Source organism: Cydia strobilella, chromosome 10 (genome assembly GCF_947568885.1).
Source record: "Cydia strobilella chromosome 10, ilCydStro3.1, whole genome shotgun sequence".
NCBI lineage: Eukaryota > Metazoa > Arthropoda > Insecta > Lepidoptera > Tortricidae > Cydia > Cydia strobilella.
Genome location: NC_086050.1, coordinates 7,595,284 through 7,609,394, shown reverse-complemented (window position 1 = coordinate 7,609,394; position 14,111 = coordinate 7,595,284). Strand labels below are relative to the sequence as shown.

Here is a 14,111-nt window from a genome sequence, read left to right as displayed (position 1 = left end):
TACAAAAAAAGGTTTCAGCACTCCCCTCCTAAGGGAATTTTTTTTAGGAACTGCGGGTCAAAATTTTTGTTTTGACTAGTATATACGTGTACCAAACGGCTAACCTGTACATCGATTTGCGGTTTTTTTATGCGAACAGCTTACACTATTTTTTTCACCACCTTGAACCTTTTGTAGACTAGACTATTGTCCCAAAATATTGGGCGACGACCGGTCGTCTGGCCTAGGAGGTAGTGACCCTGCCTGTGAAGCCGATGGTCCTGGGTTCGATGATATGATATGATGAGCACAGATATTTGTTCCTGAGTCATGGGTGTTTTCTATTTGTATTTAAGTATTTATATATTATGTATATCGTTGTCTGAGTACCCATAACACAAGCCTCCTTGGGCTTACCGTGGGACTTAGTCAATCTGTGTAAGAATGTCCTATAATATTGATTTAATATTTATTATTATTTATTTATTTATTGGGTTTCATATTTATTCCGATCAGAATTAGGAGCTCTTCAATTTATACCTATTTTTATCAAAATCTGACACATAAATAAAAAAACGGACCATCAATAAAACTGTATAATTACATCAAAGTAAGAAATATCACATGTCACATGTTTCTTTATTATGATAATTTTATCTAACCTGAGGCTTTCATTTTTTCTATTCAACGGAGCCGGAGAGCGGCAAATTTGTTTTTCAAGACGCTTGCTCGAAAAGATCTTATTTCATGCAGGTGTACTGAAGGGAAAAGGCCTATATTGTTCCCGCGGGAGTTAAAGCTTTCTTTTTTAATTAGGTATGTCACTAATTCATACGAACCAAGTAAGTTATAAGTAAAATACTTTGTTTAAAATCAAGGTATAAGGGAGTTTTACTTTTAAAATACTCACGACTATAATTTAATATTTTTGTTTATCATATTTAAAAATATTTAATTGGATTAATTTAACAGCCGTTATCTTGTATGTTTTTATACAACAATGTTTTCTTGTATGTCCATGTTATGTTATGTTTTTTTACTATTCTGTAACTCGAAATGTTAATTAGATTGCAGGTTGTAGAAGGATATTGAATTTAGTTACTAAAAACGCGAGCGGCGTGAGGCCGGCGAGGAGCGCAAATAACGTGCGCGTCGGTGTGCGTGCACCACACACACTGGGATAGTCCCTCGGTACGCGGTACCGCCCCCGTCAGCGCGACGACGATATTCTCTTTCAAATCTCAAAATTGAGTTTGGTCTCGGCTCCTGTTGGCTCTTAAGTTATTGTCCATCAAACTATCCTCTGATAGTTCAGCTTAAAAACATCGAAATGCCGGGACGTGCCTCTAGCTAGCCGGCCGTGTGCTCCAAGTTGAATGTAAGAACTTCACTTCATTTCGCTTCGCTCGCTCGTTCGATAAGAACTTCGCTTCGCTCGCTCGTTCGAATAAAAATTGTATATCAAAAGCGGCACTTTAATCTGACTTAATGTAGTTTATTAAGAAATAAGCTGGTTTTCGAATGAGTGCCTTACATAAATAGAGATGCACTGCAGCATTACATTGCATACCTTGAATAAAACCGCGGCTGTTGCGGTCGTCGTGAATTAAATAACTGTGCCAAGATCAAATAAACATTGACATGATACCTATATTACATGCCACATAAATTTAAATAGTGGAAATACACTATAATACACTTACACGACTGTGCGTCTATCGACCCGGACACCGTAGTCATAAGGCTGCATGTTTGTATAGTATGAGTGAGAACTAAATTATTGTGTGCCATCACGCGTGGATTTATGATTTTTGATGCACATTTGTGGATTTATACAAAATTGTGTGTTAATACGAAATCAACATGGAGGAGAAAGAGGACAGGACATTTTGCGGTTTACAAAAACTGAAAATCTTCGTCCGACAGAAAAAAATACTTGGCCCACAGATTGCACAGGTTGTCTGGAAGAGATCGCTTTTTAGCGATAAGACCGCCTGTTGCTGCTTAGTTTTTTATGTTAATTTGCTGTATTTAATCATGTTTCATTTCATTTATTCATATATACATTGTGTTTGAATGTTTACATTATTAAATAAAACATGCAATATTTACAAATAATTTACAATTAAATAATTTCATTTACAATTATACAAAATGTCAAAATAATACAATATGTCAAAAATAAATAGGTAGCCAATAGTCGAATCATGATTAAAAGTCAAATAATAAAAGTTAAAACTCGTCAACGCTGTAATAGTTTTTTTCCAACAGAAATAATTTAAGTTTCGCTTTGAATTTCTTGTGACATGTCAGATTTAAACTCGATACTCGATACGATACGAACTTGAACAACTTCACTGCTTGAACTCTAGCAGTGTGCGACACCACCGCTAATCGCGACGCTGCGGTAAGAGGGAAATTTTTCGTTCTCGACTGTAGTCTTAATGCCATGTCAGCCTGTGACTCATAACACTCTCGATGTTTCACGACACTCGTCAAGAGAACTAAAATATAAAGAGAGGGAGCTGTCAATATCTTTAACTCCTTAAAGTGTTCCCGGCAAGATTCCCATTGCGGTATACGCACCATAGCGCGGATAGCTTTTTTTTGTGCAATAAAGGCGCGGTCCATATTATATTTATAGCTATTGCCCCAGATCCTTATGCTATAGCGAAGTTTGGACTCTATGAGAGCAAAATATACTAATTTTAACTGTTCCATACTCAGTTCGTTTCTAAGACTGTGCAAAGCATAACAACCCGAAGAGATTGAGTCTTCAACAGACTTTAATTCCTCTTTCCAATTCAATAGATTGTCAATGTACACACCTAATATCTTTATATTGTCAACCGATTTTATTATTTGATCCGTAATTCTTATGTCAAGTCTATCATTATTTCTTGAAGTAGTTTTAAACAGTATCGCTTGTGTTTTGTTGCTGTTTAAGACCAAGCTGTTAGCATTGAACCAGCGACAGCATGCCTCGATAACAAATGTTGCTTTCTCATTCAAGTCGTCAATGCTATTTCCAGATATTACTACACTACTATCATCAGCAAATAATACCAATTTTGCGTCAGGTACTTCATTTCGCAAATATAATATCAGATCATTAACATAAATAATAAAGAATATGGGGCCAAGAATAGACCCTTGCGGGACTCCTTTAGTTATATTAGTGAAACTAGATCTATGTACCACTTCTGTAGAACTATCGTCTATTTCTTTTACTTCCACAAACTGTCTCCTGTTAGACAGATATGACCTGAATAGGTCCTTGACTTGTCCCCTGATTCCGTAAAATTCTAGCTTTTGAATCAAAATATCGTGATCAATGGTTTCATTGTGCACAATAAAGAATATTATTATTATTCTCTTTATTTATTATTTTTCTTACGTTAGGTTTTTTATAATATGCATATAAAAGTAAAATATAAAAACACTTACAAAACAATACAAAATACATATAAACAAATTATAAAAAACCTAACCTAGGGTGCCGCCAGCAGCGGGGCAGGGCCCAAGCTGCCGGTGGTCAGGGCCGCAGAGAGAGGAACCGGCGGACTATCCGCGCCGTGTCCAAGATCACCGCCTTCTGCATCTGACCCTTGATCCAACCACCTAGCGAGAGTCTCTCAAGGTGTTGGTCGAGACTCTTCGCTATGAGACCGTTCGCTGAAACGACTATCGGGACAATGATCGTCGAATCAACATCCCACATGGCGGTTATCTCGTGAGCCAAGTCTAGGTACTTACTGGACTTGTCCTTCTCGGCTTTCACGAGATTCTCATCATGGGGGATGGTGATGTCGACGAGCACGGCCCGGCGCTGCGATCGATCTATTATCACAATGTCAGGCTTATTGGCTACAATAGTCCTGTCAGTGATAATAGATCGATCCCAATAGAGCGTGGCACGACCATTCTCGAGAACTGGCACAGGTAAATACTTGTAGTACGGTACTTCGCAGTCCACAAGGCCGTATAGAAGAGCAAGCTGCTGGTGAATAATCCTGGCTACGAGATTATGTCTGTGCAAGTACTCGCCGTTAGCAAGATGAGAACAACCGGAAATGATATGCCTGAGTGACTCTCCGGGACGGCGGCATGCCCGACAAATGTCGACCGTACCGTCCTTCAGGATATATTTCCGATAGTTGTTCGTCATCATAACTTCGTCCGCAATTGCACAGGCAAAACCCTCGGTTTCTCCGAAGAGGTCCCCGAATCGTAACCAGTTCACCGACGCGAGCAGGTCTACATCGGGTCCCATGAGGGCCTTGTAGAACCGCCCGTGTAGCACCTTACTCTCCCATACCGCCTTGCGGCCCGCAGCACTTTGTACCACAGGTTTGTGCCAGTTCTCGTTTGCCAAGGAGAGCGGCGTGAAGTGCCTGTCCACTGCCACCACATCACGATGCATCCCACACTCGTTGTTAAGGAAATAATTCCTGAGATTGCACACCTCGCGGTTGTGGAGATCTTTGGCGTTAAGGAAGCCTCGACCTCCACACTTCCGTGAGATGTACAATCTCATAACTGACGAGCGTGGGTGTAGCATACGGTGTGTGGTGAGTAGTAGACGGACCCTCCGATCCAGGGCGTCCAGCTCGGTCTGAGTCCACCTTAGTATGCCAAAGGAGTATATGAGTATGGGCATTACCCAGGCCATGAAGGCGCGCACTTTATTGCCTCCTGACAAAAGACTGTTAAGGACTTTTGTGAGCCGACTGAAAAAGCGCTCCTTCACCGACCGTCTAATACCCTCGCCCTCAATACCCAACGACTGTGACATACCAAGGTATTTATAGGTTTCTGATTCAGAGATAGATCTGAAAGACATTGTCTCAGAAAGTTGTAAATTTGTTGAATTTACAACCTCCCCCAGCTGTACATGCATAACCGCACACTTATCGACACCAAACTCCATTCTGATGGCGGTACTGAAAACTTCTGTGGTTTTTAATAGCACCATCAAGTCTTGGTTATTTGGCGCAAATAGCTTGAGGTCATCCATGAACAGAAGGTGAGAAATGACTTCACCCTCTCTCCGAAGCTGGCAACCTAACCCTGAATCCTTCAGCAGGGTGCTGAGGGGATTCAGAGCTAGGCAGAACCACAGGGGACTCAGACTGTCACCCTGAAATATTCCTCGCTCGATCCTTATAAAGTCCTGCGGGCCAGGGCGGTCATCTCCACCTCCTGGTTGACGAAGGACTGTGATCCACTGCCTCATACACGCACTTAGGAAGGATATTAAAAGCTGCATCAAGTTTATACAGCTCCAATACCCTTCTCAGCCATGAGTGAGGCACCGAATCATAGGCCTTCTTATAGTCAATCCAGGCGGCCGAGAGGGCCCCCCTGCTCCGCCGAACTTGCTGGCATATGGTCATGTCTATGAGGAGGAGCTCTTTAGTACCACGGGACCCAACCCTACATCCATTTTGAGCGGAGGCCAAAATGTTGTTAGCGACAATGTGCGCGTTAATTTTTGCTCTCAAAATGGATGTAAGGAGCTTGTAAAGTGTAGGCAAGCACGTGATGGGTCTGTAGTTCTTTGCTTCCGTGGTACTACCGGACTTGTAGAGCAGGAAGGTTACACCAGTTGTTAGGGAAGGTGGGAGGGAACCGAGCTCTAGGGCTTGTTGGAACTGCGTTGCCAACCGTGCGTGCGAGCATCGAAACCATTTTAGCCAGAAGTTGTGCAATCCGTCCGGTCCAGGACTTTTCCAGTTCTGGGTCGTACGAATGGCACAACTTACGTCATCGGGGCTGATGGTGATAGCCCCCATAGGTTCGATGTTCTCGCACTCACGTTCGACAACGTCTATCCAACCACCCTCCGTGTGTTCCACAGGCACTGACCAGATGCTACGCCAGAAATCAGTCATGGCAGTAGCATCCGGTAGCCGCACGTCGGACACACGAGAGTCGGCTTCCTCCCACCTTCGGTACACCTTCCTTTGGTCACTTTGAAAAAGACGATTCTGCTGGAATCGATCCACACGCTTTCTGTAGCGGCGAATACGGTTTGCCCATGCATAGACTTTCTGCTTTAGAAAGTCGATGCGCTCTGTGACATTGGCCATGTAGTCGCGGGGCCTGACATCCGTCCCCGCGAACGCCTGGTTCACAAAGCGCATTACTCGGGGGCGGTTGTTGCCCCCCCTAAAGCAGATCAGCTTTGCAATGAGAGTCCTAAACGAGCTGATACGTCGCTCAATCCGCGCTTGCCATGCAGGGACACCTCCGGCGGTCCTAGGTGCACGTTCAGCGTCCGGAAACTTGACTCGAGCAACACGGCACGCCGCGATGGCTCCGCAGTACATGATCGAGTGCGTATCATCTAAATCTTTACTAGTCCGTAAATGTGGCTCTAGTAAAGCGTTTAGGGCTCCCACTAGCGCTAGATTGCGTCTATTTATAGGCAGACGTGGTAATCGTGGCCTAGAGTTGGTTGTGGCGCGATACTGCGTAATCGTCTCTTCCAAAGTCCTCCTCAGTTGCTCATTGGCAGATGTACTCACGCTCTGACTCGCAAAATCCCCCTCGTCGGTACTAAAATCAACCCGCGGCGCCCCCGGTGCCAGGTCGGGTGCGGGCACCGGATCCGGCGACGTGGCGGGCAGATCTCGCACCGAGGCGGAGGCTGCGCGAGCAGAGAGAGCCTCCAGGCGAAGCCGATCAAGTGTCGCATCATCCAAACGTTTTAGCCGCTGAATGACGCGCACCTGATCCGATAATCGTTGCTCCGACACGGTGATGGTGGGTTCAAGAACCTGAAACAGTGGCAGTATTCTTGAACGATACGCGGATAGCTGTGTTCCCCCCTCTGTAGCCCCATAATAGGCGCGCATGACATTCTCATTAATGGATTGAGACCATCTCATGCGACGCACTATACCACCGGCAGCGGGAGCCGTGGGCGGGGCAGGATGTCCCGCAGGCCCCAAGCGTGCCGGCAGCGGTGGCCGCCCTCGTCGCGCAGGTGGTCGTGGCGGCGGCGGCGGCGGCGGCCCGCTCTCGTCACTGGACCCGTCTGTATCAGGCGCCGTTGCAAACTCGTCGCCTGACGACGATGTGGACGAGGAACTGGACGAATTATTATTATTATTATTATTGCTTAAAAATTTATAGGTATGTAGTACCATACCATATGTACAATTAAAATATATGTATACATAACTTAATCTTGCATTCATGACAGGAAATCTCTAATATGATATTATGTCACTAATAGGATTTTATTTTAGCCTTTTTAGGGTTCCGTACCCACAGGGTAAAAACGGGACCCTATTACTAAGACTCTGCTGTCCGTCTGTCTGTCATCAGGCTGTATCTCATGAACCGTGATAGCTAATAGACAGTTGATTTTTTTACAGATGATGTATTTCTGTTGCCGATACTAAAAACAGAATAAGATAAATATTTAAGACGGGCTCCCATACAACAAACGTGATTTTATAGCCGTTTTTTGCGTAATGGTACGGAACCCTTCTTGTTTTTGTGTGTCCCACTGCTGGTCAAAGACCTGCCCTCTCCCTTTCCAATCCTCCCTGTGCTGAACAAGATCCCGCCAATCACGTTGTAACGCACTAATAGATGGACTCTATAATTTAACAACAAGAGGAGATCTAGTCGCTCCCACTAACCCTCTGAATATTTCCAGTGCTGCTTCCGATATCAAAACAAGTAATTATAAAATCATAAGCTTTATTAAAAATTGTCATTTTACAAAATAACAATACTAGACAGCGCTCACTAACGATGGGAGTCGCTCTTAATCTTAACCGGTCATAAAATAAATAGGGTAGGGTGGTCTAAGACTGCGCACTTAAGGTTTGAGACGTGATAAAATAAAAACAAACGGTATAATTGAAGTCAACTTTTGTTCTTTTCTTCCCGAATAACAAGACAACATAATTTTAAACTCTATTAGTAAATGAGATCAACCAATCTTGATATATTAGAGCATAATTGGAAAACGAGAAATGCGCATTCTTACACTACCCGCGATGTAAGAATGCGCAGCAGGATGTGTAAGATTGCGCGGGTGGTGTAAGAATGCGCGATACCTAAGGAAACGCGGTAGCATATCCAGCCAAGTTTAATTATTTACATAAGTCACAAGCAAAGGCGGCAGCACCCGTGTGCGCTGTGTATTGATCATGCCACCATTCATTACAAGCGATACACGTGATCCAGTCTTCAGTAATTGGATCTTTATAGATTTCGCCACATCACGGGCATGCCCAAGAGGGTCAACATCATTTACAACAACATAGCTTGTATAAATTGTAGATTGCTCTTTGGCTTCAGCAAAATTAGCCTCGTGTTTTCTCGTTCGGTTACAGAACTAGCCAAGAAATCAGCTTCAGTGAATACCTCAGGATTACAAGGTGATATTCCTAAAGGTTTAAAACTTTCAGCAGCGCATGCGGGGTTTGCAGCTTTGGGATAAGCTGGAGTGAAGATTTTAAACATTTGGAATATTTATAGTTTTTCCTGGGTTATTTCTGAGCCATTTTTCACATTCATGTGGAAATGGATGTGTAAGACTGCGCGCGCATTTTTACACATTCGTACCATGCGCATTCTTACACATTCCTCCATTTTCACTAAAACATACTGGTAACGCCACCTATGCAAAATGACGTGAACTAGCGACGGCCGTTCAAACGCGCCATCGCATACGCGATCCAAATTCAAGATCTCATATTTTAATTTACCTAGGTCTTATTAGTGACAATACATTTAAATTGAAGAAAAATAAGATCAAAATGTGATAAAAACTTCAAACTTAACCTAGAGTATCTTATTTTCACAGTAAACTAAATTGATTCCGGGAGCAGTAACAGGTGCTATTACACTTCAAAACAGCACTGAAGTTAGCCACGAACTTCACTTTGTATTTAAATTATGACGTATGCGCATTCTTATCGACCGCGCAGTCTTAGACCACCCTACCCTAAGCCTGGCAGGCAGAGGCGCAGTTTGTTTTATAAGTACATGAGCCCGCCTCTCCCTAGAGGGTTCACTTGACATAGCCTGCCTTGACATAATATACGCCGGTTTCCTGGCAGTGTTAAAAAAAACAAAGTTGGTTAAGGTGCCCACTGATTATCAGTCCGCCGGACGACATCAGTCTGTCAGTTAGAACAAAAATTTGACAGTTCTGAACAACTGACAGGCCGATATCGTCTGGCGGACTGTTAATCAGTGGGCCCCTTTACGTTTGACAACACGCGTAGTGTAAAATGGCAACCGCAAACGGTCACATCTGGGAAACAAACAAGAATATACGGAGTTGACGGAATAGAATTTGCACGGATCTCTCGTACAATTTCGGTCCAGATTAATTTGTCAACTATATATAAGCGGACTATCGATTCTATGCCTTGAAATCTCTATCAGGAAATTACAGTAATATACAGTCACCAGTACGTAGATAGCACATAATTAACAAAAGAAAAACATGAGTCCATTGTCCAAGATCCACAAATTTGTATACGGTCTTTGTTTGTGTAGAATCAAAGAGAATTATGAAGACAGAGTGCTTACTCCATACCTACACTCCATATATATATTGTCCAGTAGCAGTACTGATAGTTCCGTTTCTTGACGCTAGATGCAGACTACGAAAATATTAGTCTTTTTGGTAACAAAACCGATGTATGGAGTGAGCACTCTATGTCTTCTTAATTCGCTTTGGTAGAATCTATTACAATACATTACATTTAATGTCTACTACCTATTTACTGCTGACTATATGGGATTCAGATATTGATTATCGGCGTCATCCATCCACTAACATGCTAGAGGGGCTATGAACATTCATAACTTTGATAAGTATAGGTAGAGAAGGTGCAGTCAGCAGCGGAAGTAGCTAAGTAGCGGTGAGGGGGTCAAAATGATATATACACACGCTCTTATCAATTAAGTTTTATAGTTTTGCCATCTGACCCATTTAGAGACATCTGCTGCTGACAGTATACACGAGATGTGATTCAATTTTAATCTATATCCTTCAGTAACTGGCTAATGGCAAACCTACAATTTTAATGTTACATGATACCAATGTTCTACATTCCCCGATAAAGGAGCATTGCCCTTTTGCCATATTCCGTCGTAATTAGTTCTTTTCTTATATGTATATTTTTCAAATTGTTCTTCTTCTAGAGAAACCTAGTCTCATGAAATATGGAGAGCGGTACAGGGAATAAAAATACAATAATGAATGACTTAAAGTATTAGGTATAAAGTGTAACTAAAATAACGCAAACATCGACATTTTTAAATAAGCACTCTTTTTAATATGCTCGGTTTATAAGTTACTGGCAGGCAAATGAGTGTAAATATAGTATGAATTTTCTCAGATGATTTTTTCGGGCTCGGGCCCTAATCTGTTAAACAAAAGCCTTTGTTTCTTTTAAGAGCGGTCGTCAGCACGTGCCAAAGCAGCCATGTCGTTTATAAAATAACTATCGTGATAGTATTAAGGTTCAAATTTATCTGACAGCTCATTGAGAGAACAATCAGGGTGGTATTTTCTTTGGAGATAACACAACATATTATCTCCAAATGGGCTGTTTTATGGAATTTGAACCATATAAATAAAATGGTAAATATGCTTTTTAAACGGGCTTGTTCCCGTTACTTATGCCGGGGCTATTAGCAGTATAAGCAGTGTAACCACTGCATAAATTAAACAATACCTTTTGATTAACAGATTAGGGCCCGAGCCCGAAAAAATCATCTGAGATAATTTGTACTATACATTTACTATTAAAATCATTAACACGGCAAAATTAGGTTTATTCTAAAATAATTATCTACTATAAAAATATACCTACGAGTATATTATTATTGAAATGATTGAAACATCTTTAAAAATGGTGTTTGAGGCTTCTATAGTTTAGCGTTATTTAAATTACATATTGTGTACACACAAGTTTCAGCGCTAATTTTCGATTTGATGCAGTTGAATTAAAGGTTAACGAATAAAAAAGACAAAGAGCCATTAGATTTACGTGTACACGGCTTCTAATATTACACACAACTAACTTATTAAAACTTAATTTATGTATAAATTACTTCGACCGAGTAAGTTTTTCAACATCAACGAACCCGTTATCCGTGAAAAGTCTGACGGTAGAGTCGCTACTCATACAAAAATATACATACCTAGTATTAAAATATGAATTACATATTGTAGTTTTCAGTTGCATTGAATCAAAATTAAATCTGAACTATAATTGAAAGCAATAAATCAAATCAGTCATTATAGTTTCATTTACAAATAGGTTAATCTAAACTATTGTTCGGTAGTGCATTTATCGGTAAAATGTAAAATATCAACATAAATACTATGGCTATCGCAAAATTGATCGTACATTTGTTACAAGATTGTTATTAGTAAATATGTAATAATTACGACAGAAAAATATATGTAGAAATATAATAAATATTAAGATTTCATTATTTAATTTCTATTGACTATCTGTAATATTTTTTTCGTTAAAATCACATAATAATATACAACTAACGGGGCCCACTGACTAAGTCCGCTGGACGATATCGGTCTGTCAGTTAGAACAAAAATTTGACAGTTTCGAACAACTGACAGGCCGATATCGTCCGGCGGACTGATAGTCAGTCGGCCCCTTAATGCTTACATTGTAGGCAATCAGAGAATCAAAATTGTATGTTTGTATTTACTGTCTTAACTCCAAAAAATGAGGTGTGCCTTTTCAAAAGGGTTTATTTTTGTATGGTGTCCATAAAGAAATAAGCCCTTTTAAAATACTTCCCAAATAATGTCATCCGCCTATAATATTGGTAAGCTACACCTAAGACTTTTACTTATATTTTACTATAACATTAGAAGAGGTTCGTAACCTACTTACTTAAATATCATTTCTAGTATAATAAATATATAATTAACTACAGGGTAACAAATATAAACAGGTACATAGATTCGTCTAATCGGCGTTGTTAACATTAATGGGTACGATATTTTTATCTTGTCATTAAATTTACAAACAACAATTCAATACAAAAAATCTTACATAATAATGTATTAAAATAATTGCTTATTCTTTATCAGTTTCATCACATAAATACTTAAACACGCAATTTGAAATATCAAAATACAACTGGTTTGTTGAATAAATTTTGAACTAATAAAAAGGGTAAATGGGGGTTTCCAGAAAAAATGGTTCCATTTACTTTTCTTCGAAAAACCATCAACTTTTGGGTTATTTAGACTCAGTCAGTAGAATCACGAGTACTATTGAATGAGACAAAGAAAAAAAGTGACCCCAGTGGGCCCAGTGTTTCATACAAATTTTGGGTGTCAGTTTTCAACGGTCCATACAAAATGTATGTGAAAATGCGTTACGAAACTGTCATTTTTTTTAGAACATTTTTTTTTTCTTTTTAAATCGTTAGTCCTCGTGATTCTGAGTAGAAATAACCCAAAAGTTGATGAATTAAAAAAAAAATGAATGGTACACTTTTAAGTGAAAATGTCCAAATATCTGGTGGACGGACACGATAAATTAACTTTATATTTGTGTGTGTTAACCACCGCCATTATGATCGCTTTGACTCAAACTTAAAATCCAAATAATATTGTATATAGGTAACTATCAATAGGTACGAGTCTCTTTAGAAATACCCTAACACAAGCGTCTTGAGAGTCGGCGTCCAGTCAGATGTCAGATCTATGGAAAATGGCATCGCTGCGCAGTTGCGCCAACGTTGCGTCGAACAGCAGCCATAGAGTTGACTGGCCCTTCGTCTCGTAACATTTTAATCATAGACATCCCATTGATTATATTAGGTATGTAACCCCGATCAAGGGTAACACTATTTAGTAAAAAAAAACATTTAATTTATTGGCTGAAAGTCGACAATACAAGTAAATTTTAATCAAAATCGCATCTTAATTACTTCTAAAGCTGATATTGCACTATCGTAAGATCGTAACACTACGAGTACACGAACATTTTGTATAACCTGTCCATTATTTACTGTTGTCACTTTGACTGGAGTTTACAAATGACATATACGCAACAGTTGACTATTGGGCAAATAGGGGCAATTAGCAAGATAATATTTGGGTAAGACTTATCTTATGTCTTAGCTAATGAATTTTGCGATCACTTCATAACAAAGCTTGAAAAGTAGGTTGGTTATATATAAATACGCTTAATCAGAGTACCTAAACAAGTATGACACATAGTATAAGTACCTAGTAATCAAAAGTTAGCTAGGTATTAGCTCGATCTGTGATAAGAAATAAGTTAATATTAAATATTAAATTTTTATCATTTATTGCTTTGTTAACTATATCCGCAATGACATAAAACTATATAATATGACTAAACTAATTTAACCTTATTGACACTTATAGTATCTAGATATATAATATTAAATAATACCTACATACATTTGTAATATCATCAATACTCGCTTTTCTTACCTTGTACTAAATTCGATTTAACTCTCACTATTCACTTTAGTTTTTTTTACTGTCAAAAGTTTTGTTTTTAAAACAAAACACACATTTAACACTAGTTTGCCACTGTTCAGATTTCTTATAGAATTATTTATAAGTATGTAGTCACTGGTGGAAATAACTAGTGCCCTCTATCGTCTGTGACTGTGAAAGTGCCGTTGCACGGCGAAGCGTTGTCGAACGACGGTCTGCGAACAATTGAACATACAAATAGTTTTCACACTTCGTGACTTAAAATGTAGATGGCGCGAGCATCATTGTAAGTCCATAATATGTGATTATGTTAGTTTGTAAGAAAATTTATATTCATTTTATTTTAATCAGACCATTATTTATCTTTTTCTGGGAAACTAACATGCAAAGCACAAGGGGAAAAGGATAAAACAACTATTAAACGATTTGATCAGTATAATGTACGTCGAGGAAATTGATCACGGTTCACTTTACATCGGACAGCTCTTAACATACTTATGTTATGAACAGTTTAAATATTTGGGGAAGTTAAAGGAGCCTCCTTTTTAGATAGCAAGTGGAACTTTAATTAAAGAATAAGGAATTGTAAAAGCAGCGTTTAGAAACAAATGGCTACCTATCCATTTTCTTCAAT

At 39.7% G+C, this 14,111-nt stretch overlaps 2 protein-coding genes across 4 annotated transcripts in view; both read right to left on the bottom strand.

Moving 5' to 3' along the window:
- Positions 1 to 14,111, bottom strand: part of LOC134744634 (ribosome production factor 2 homolog) — a 228,528-nt gene that overhangs the window by 103,494 nt on the left and 110,923 nt on the right. The window lies entirely within an intron of this gene.
- The window catches only part of LOC134744581 (organic cation transporter protein-like), a 97,974-nt gene continuing 91,547 nt past the window's right edge, over positions 7,685 to 14,111 (bottom strand). For both annotated transcript variants that reach the window (XM_063678434.1, XM_063678436.1), the window contains exon 7: positions 7,685 to 13,692. In XM_063678434.1, coding sequence (XP_063534504.1) covers positions 13,626 to 13,692 — 67 coding nt within the window. In that variant the 3' untranslated portion in view covers positions 7,685 to 13,625. The remainder of the gene's footprint in view (positions 13,693 to 14,111) is intronic.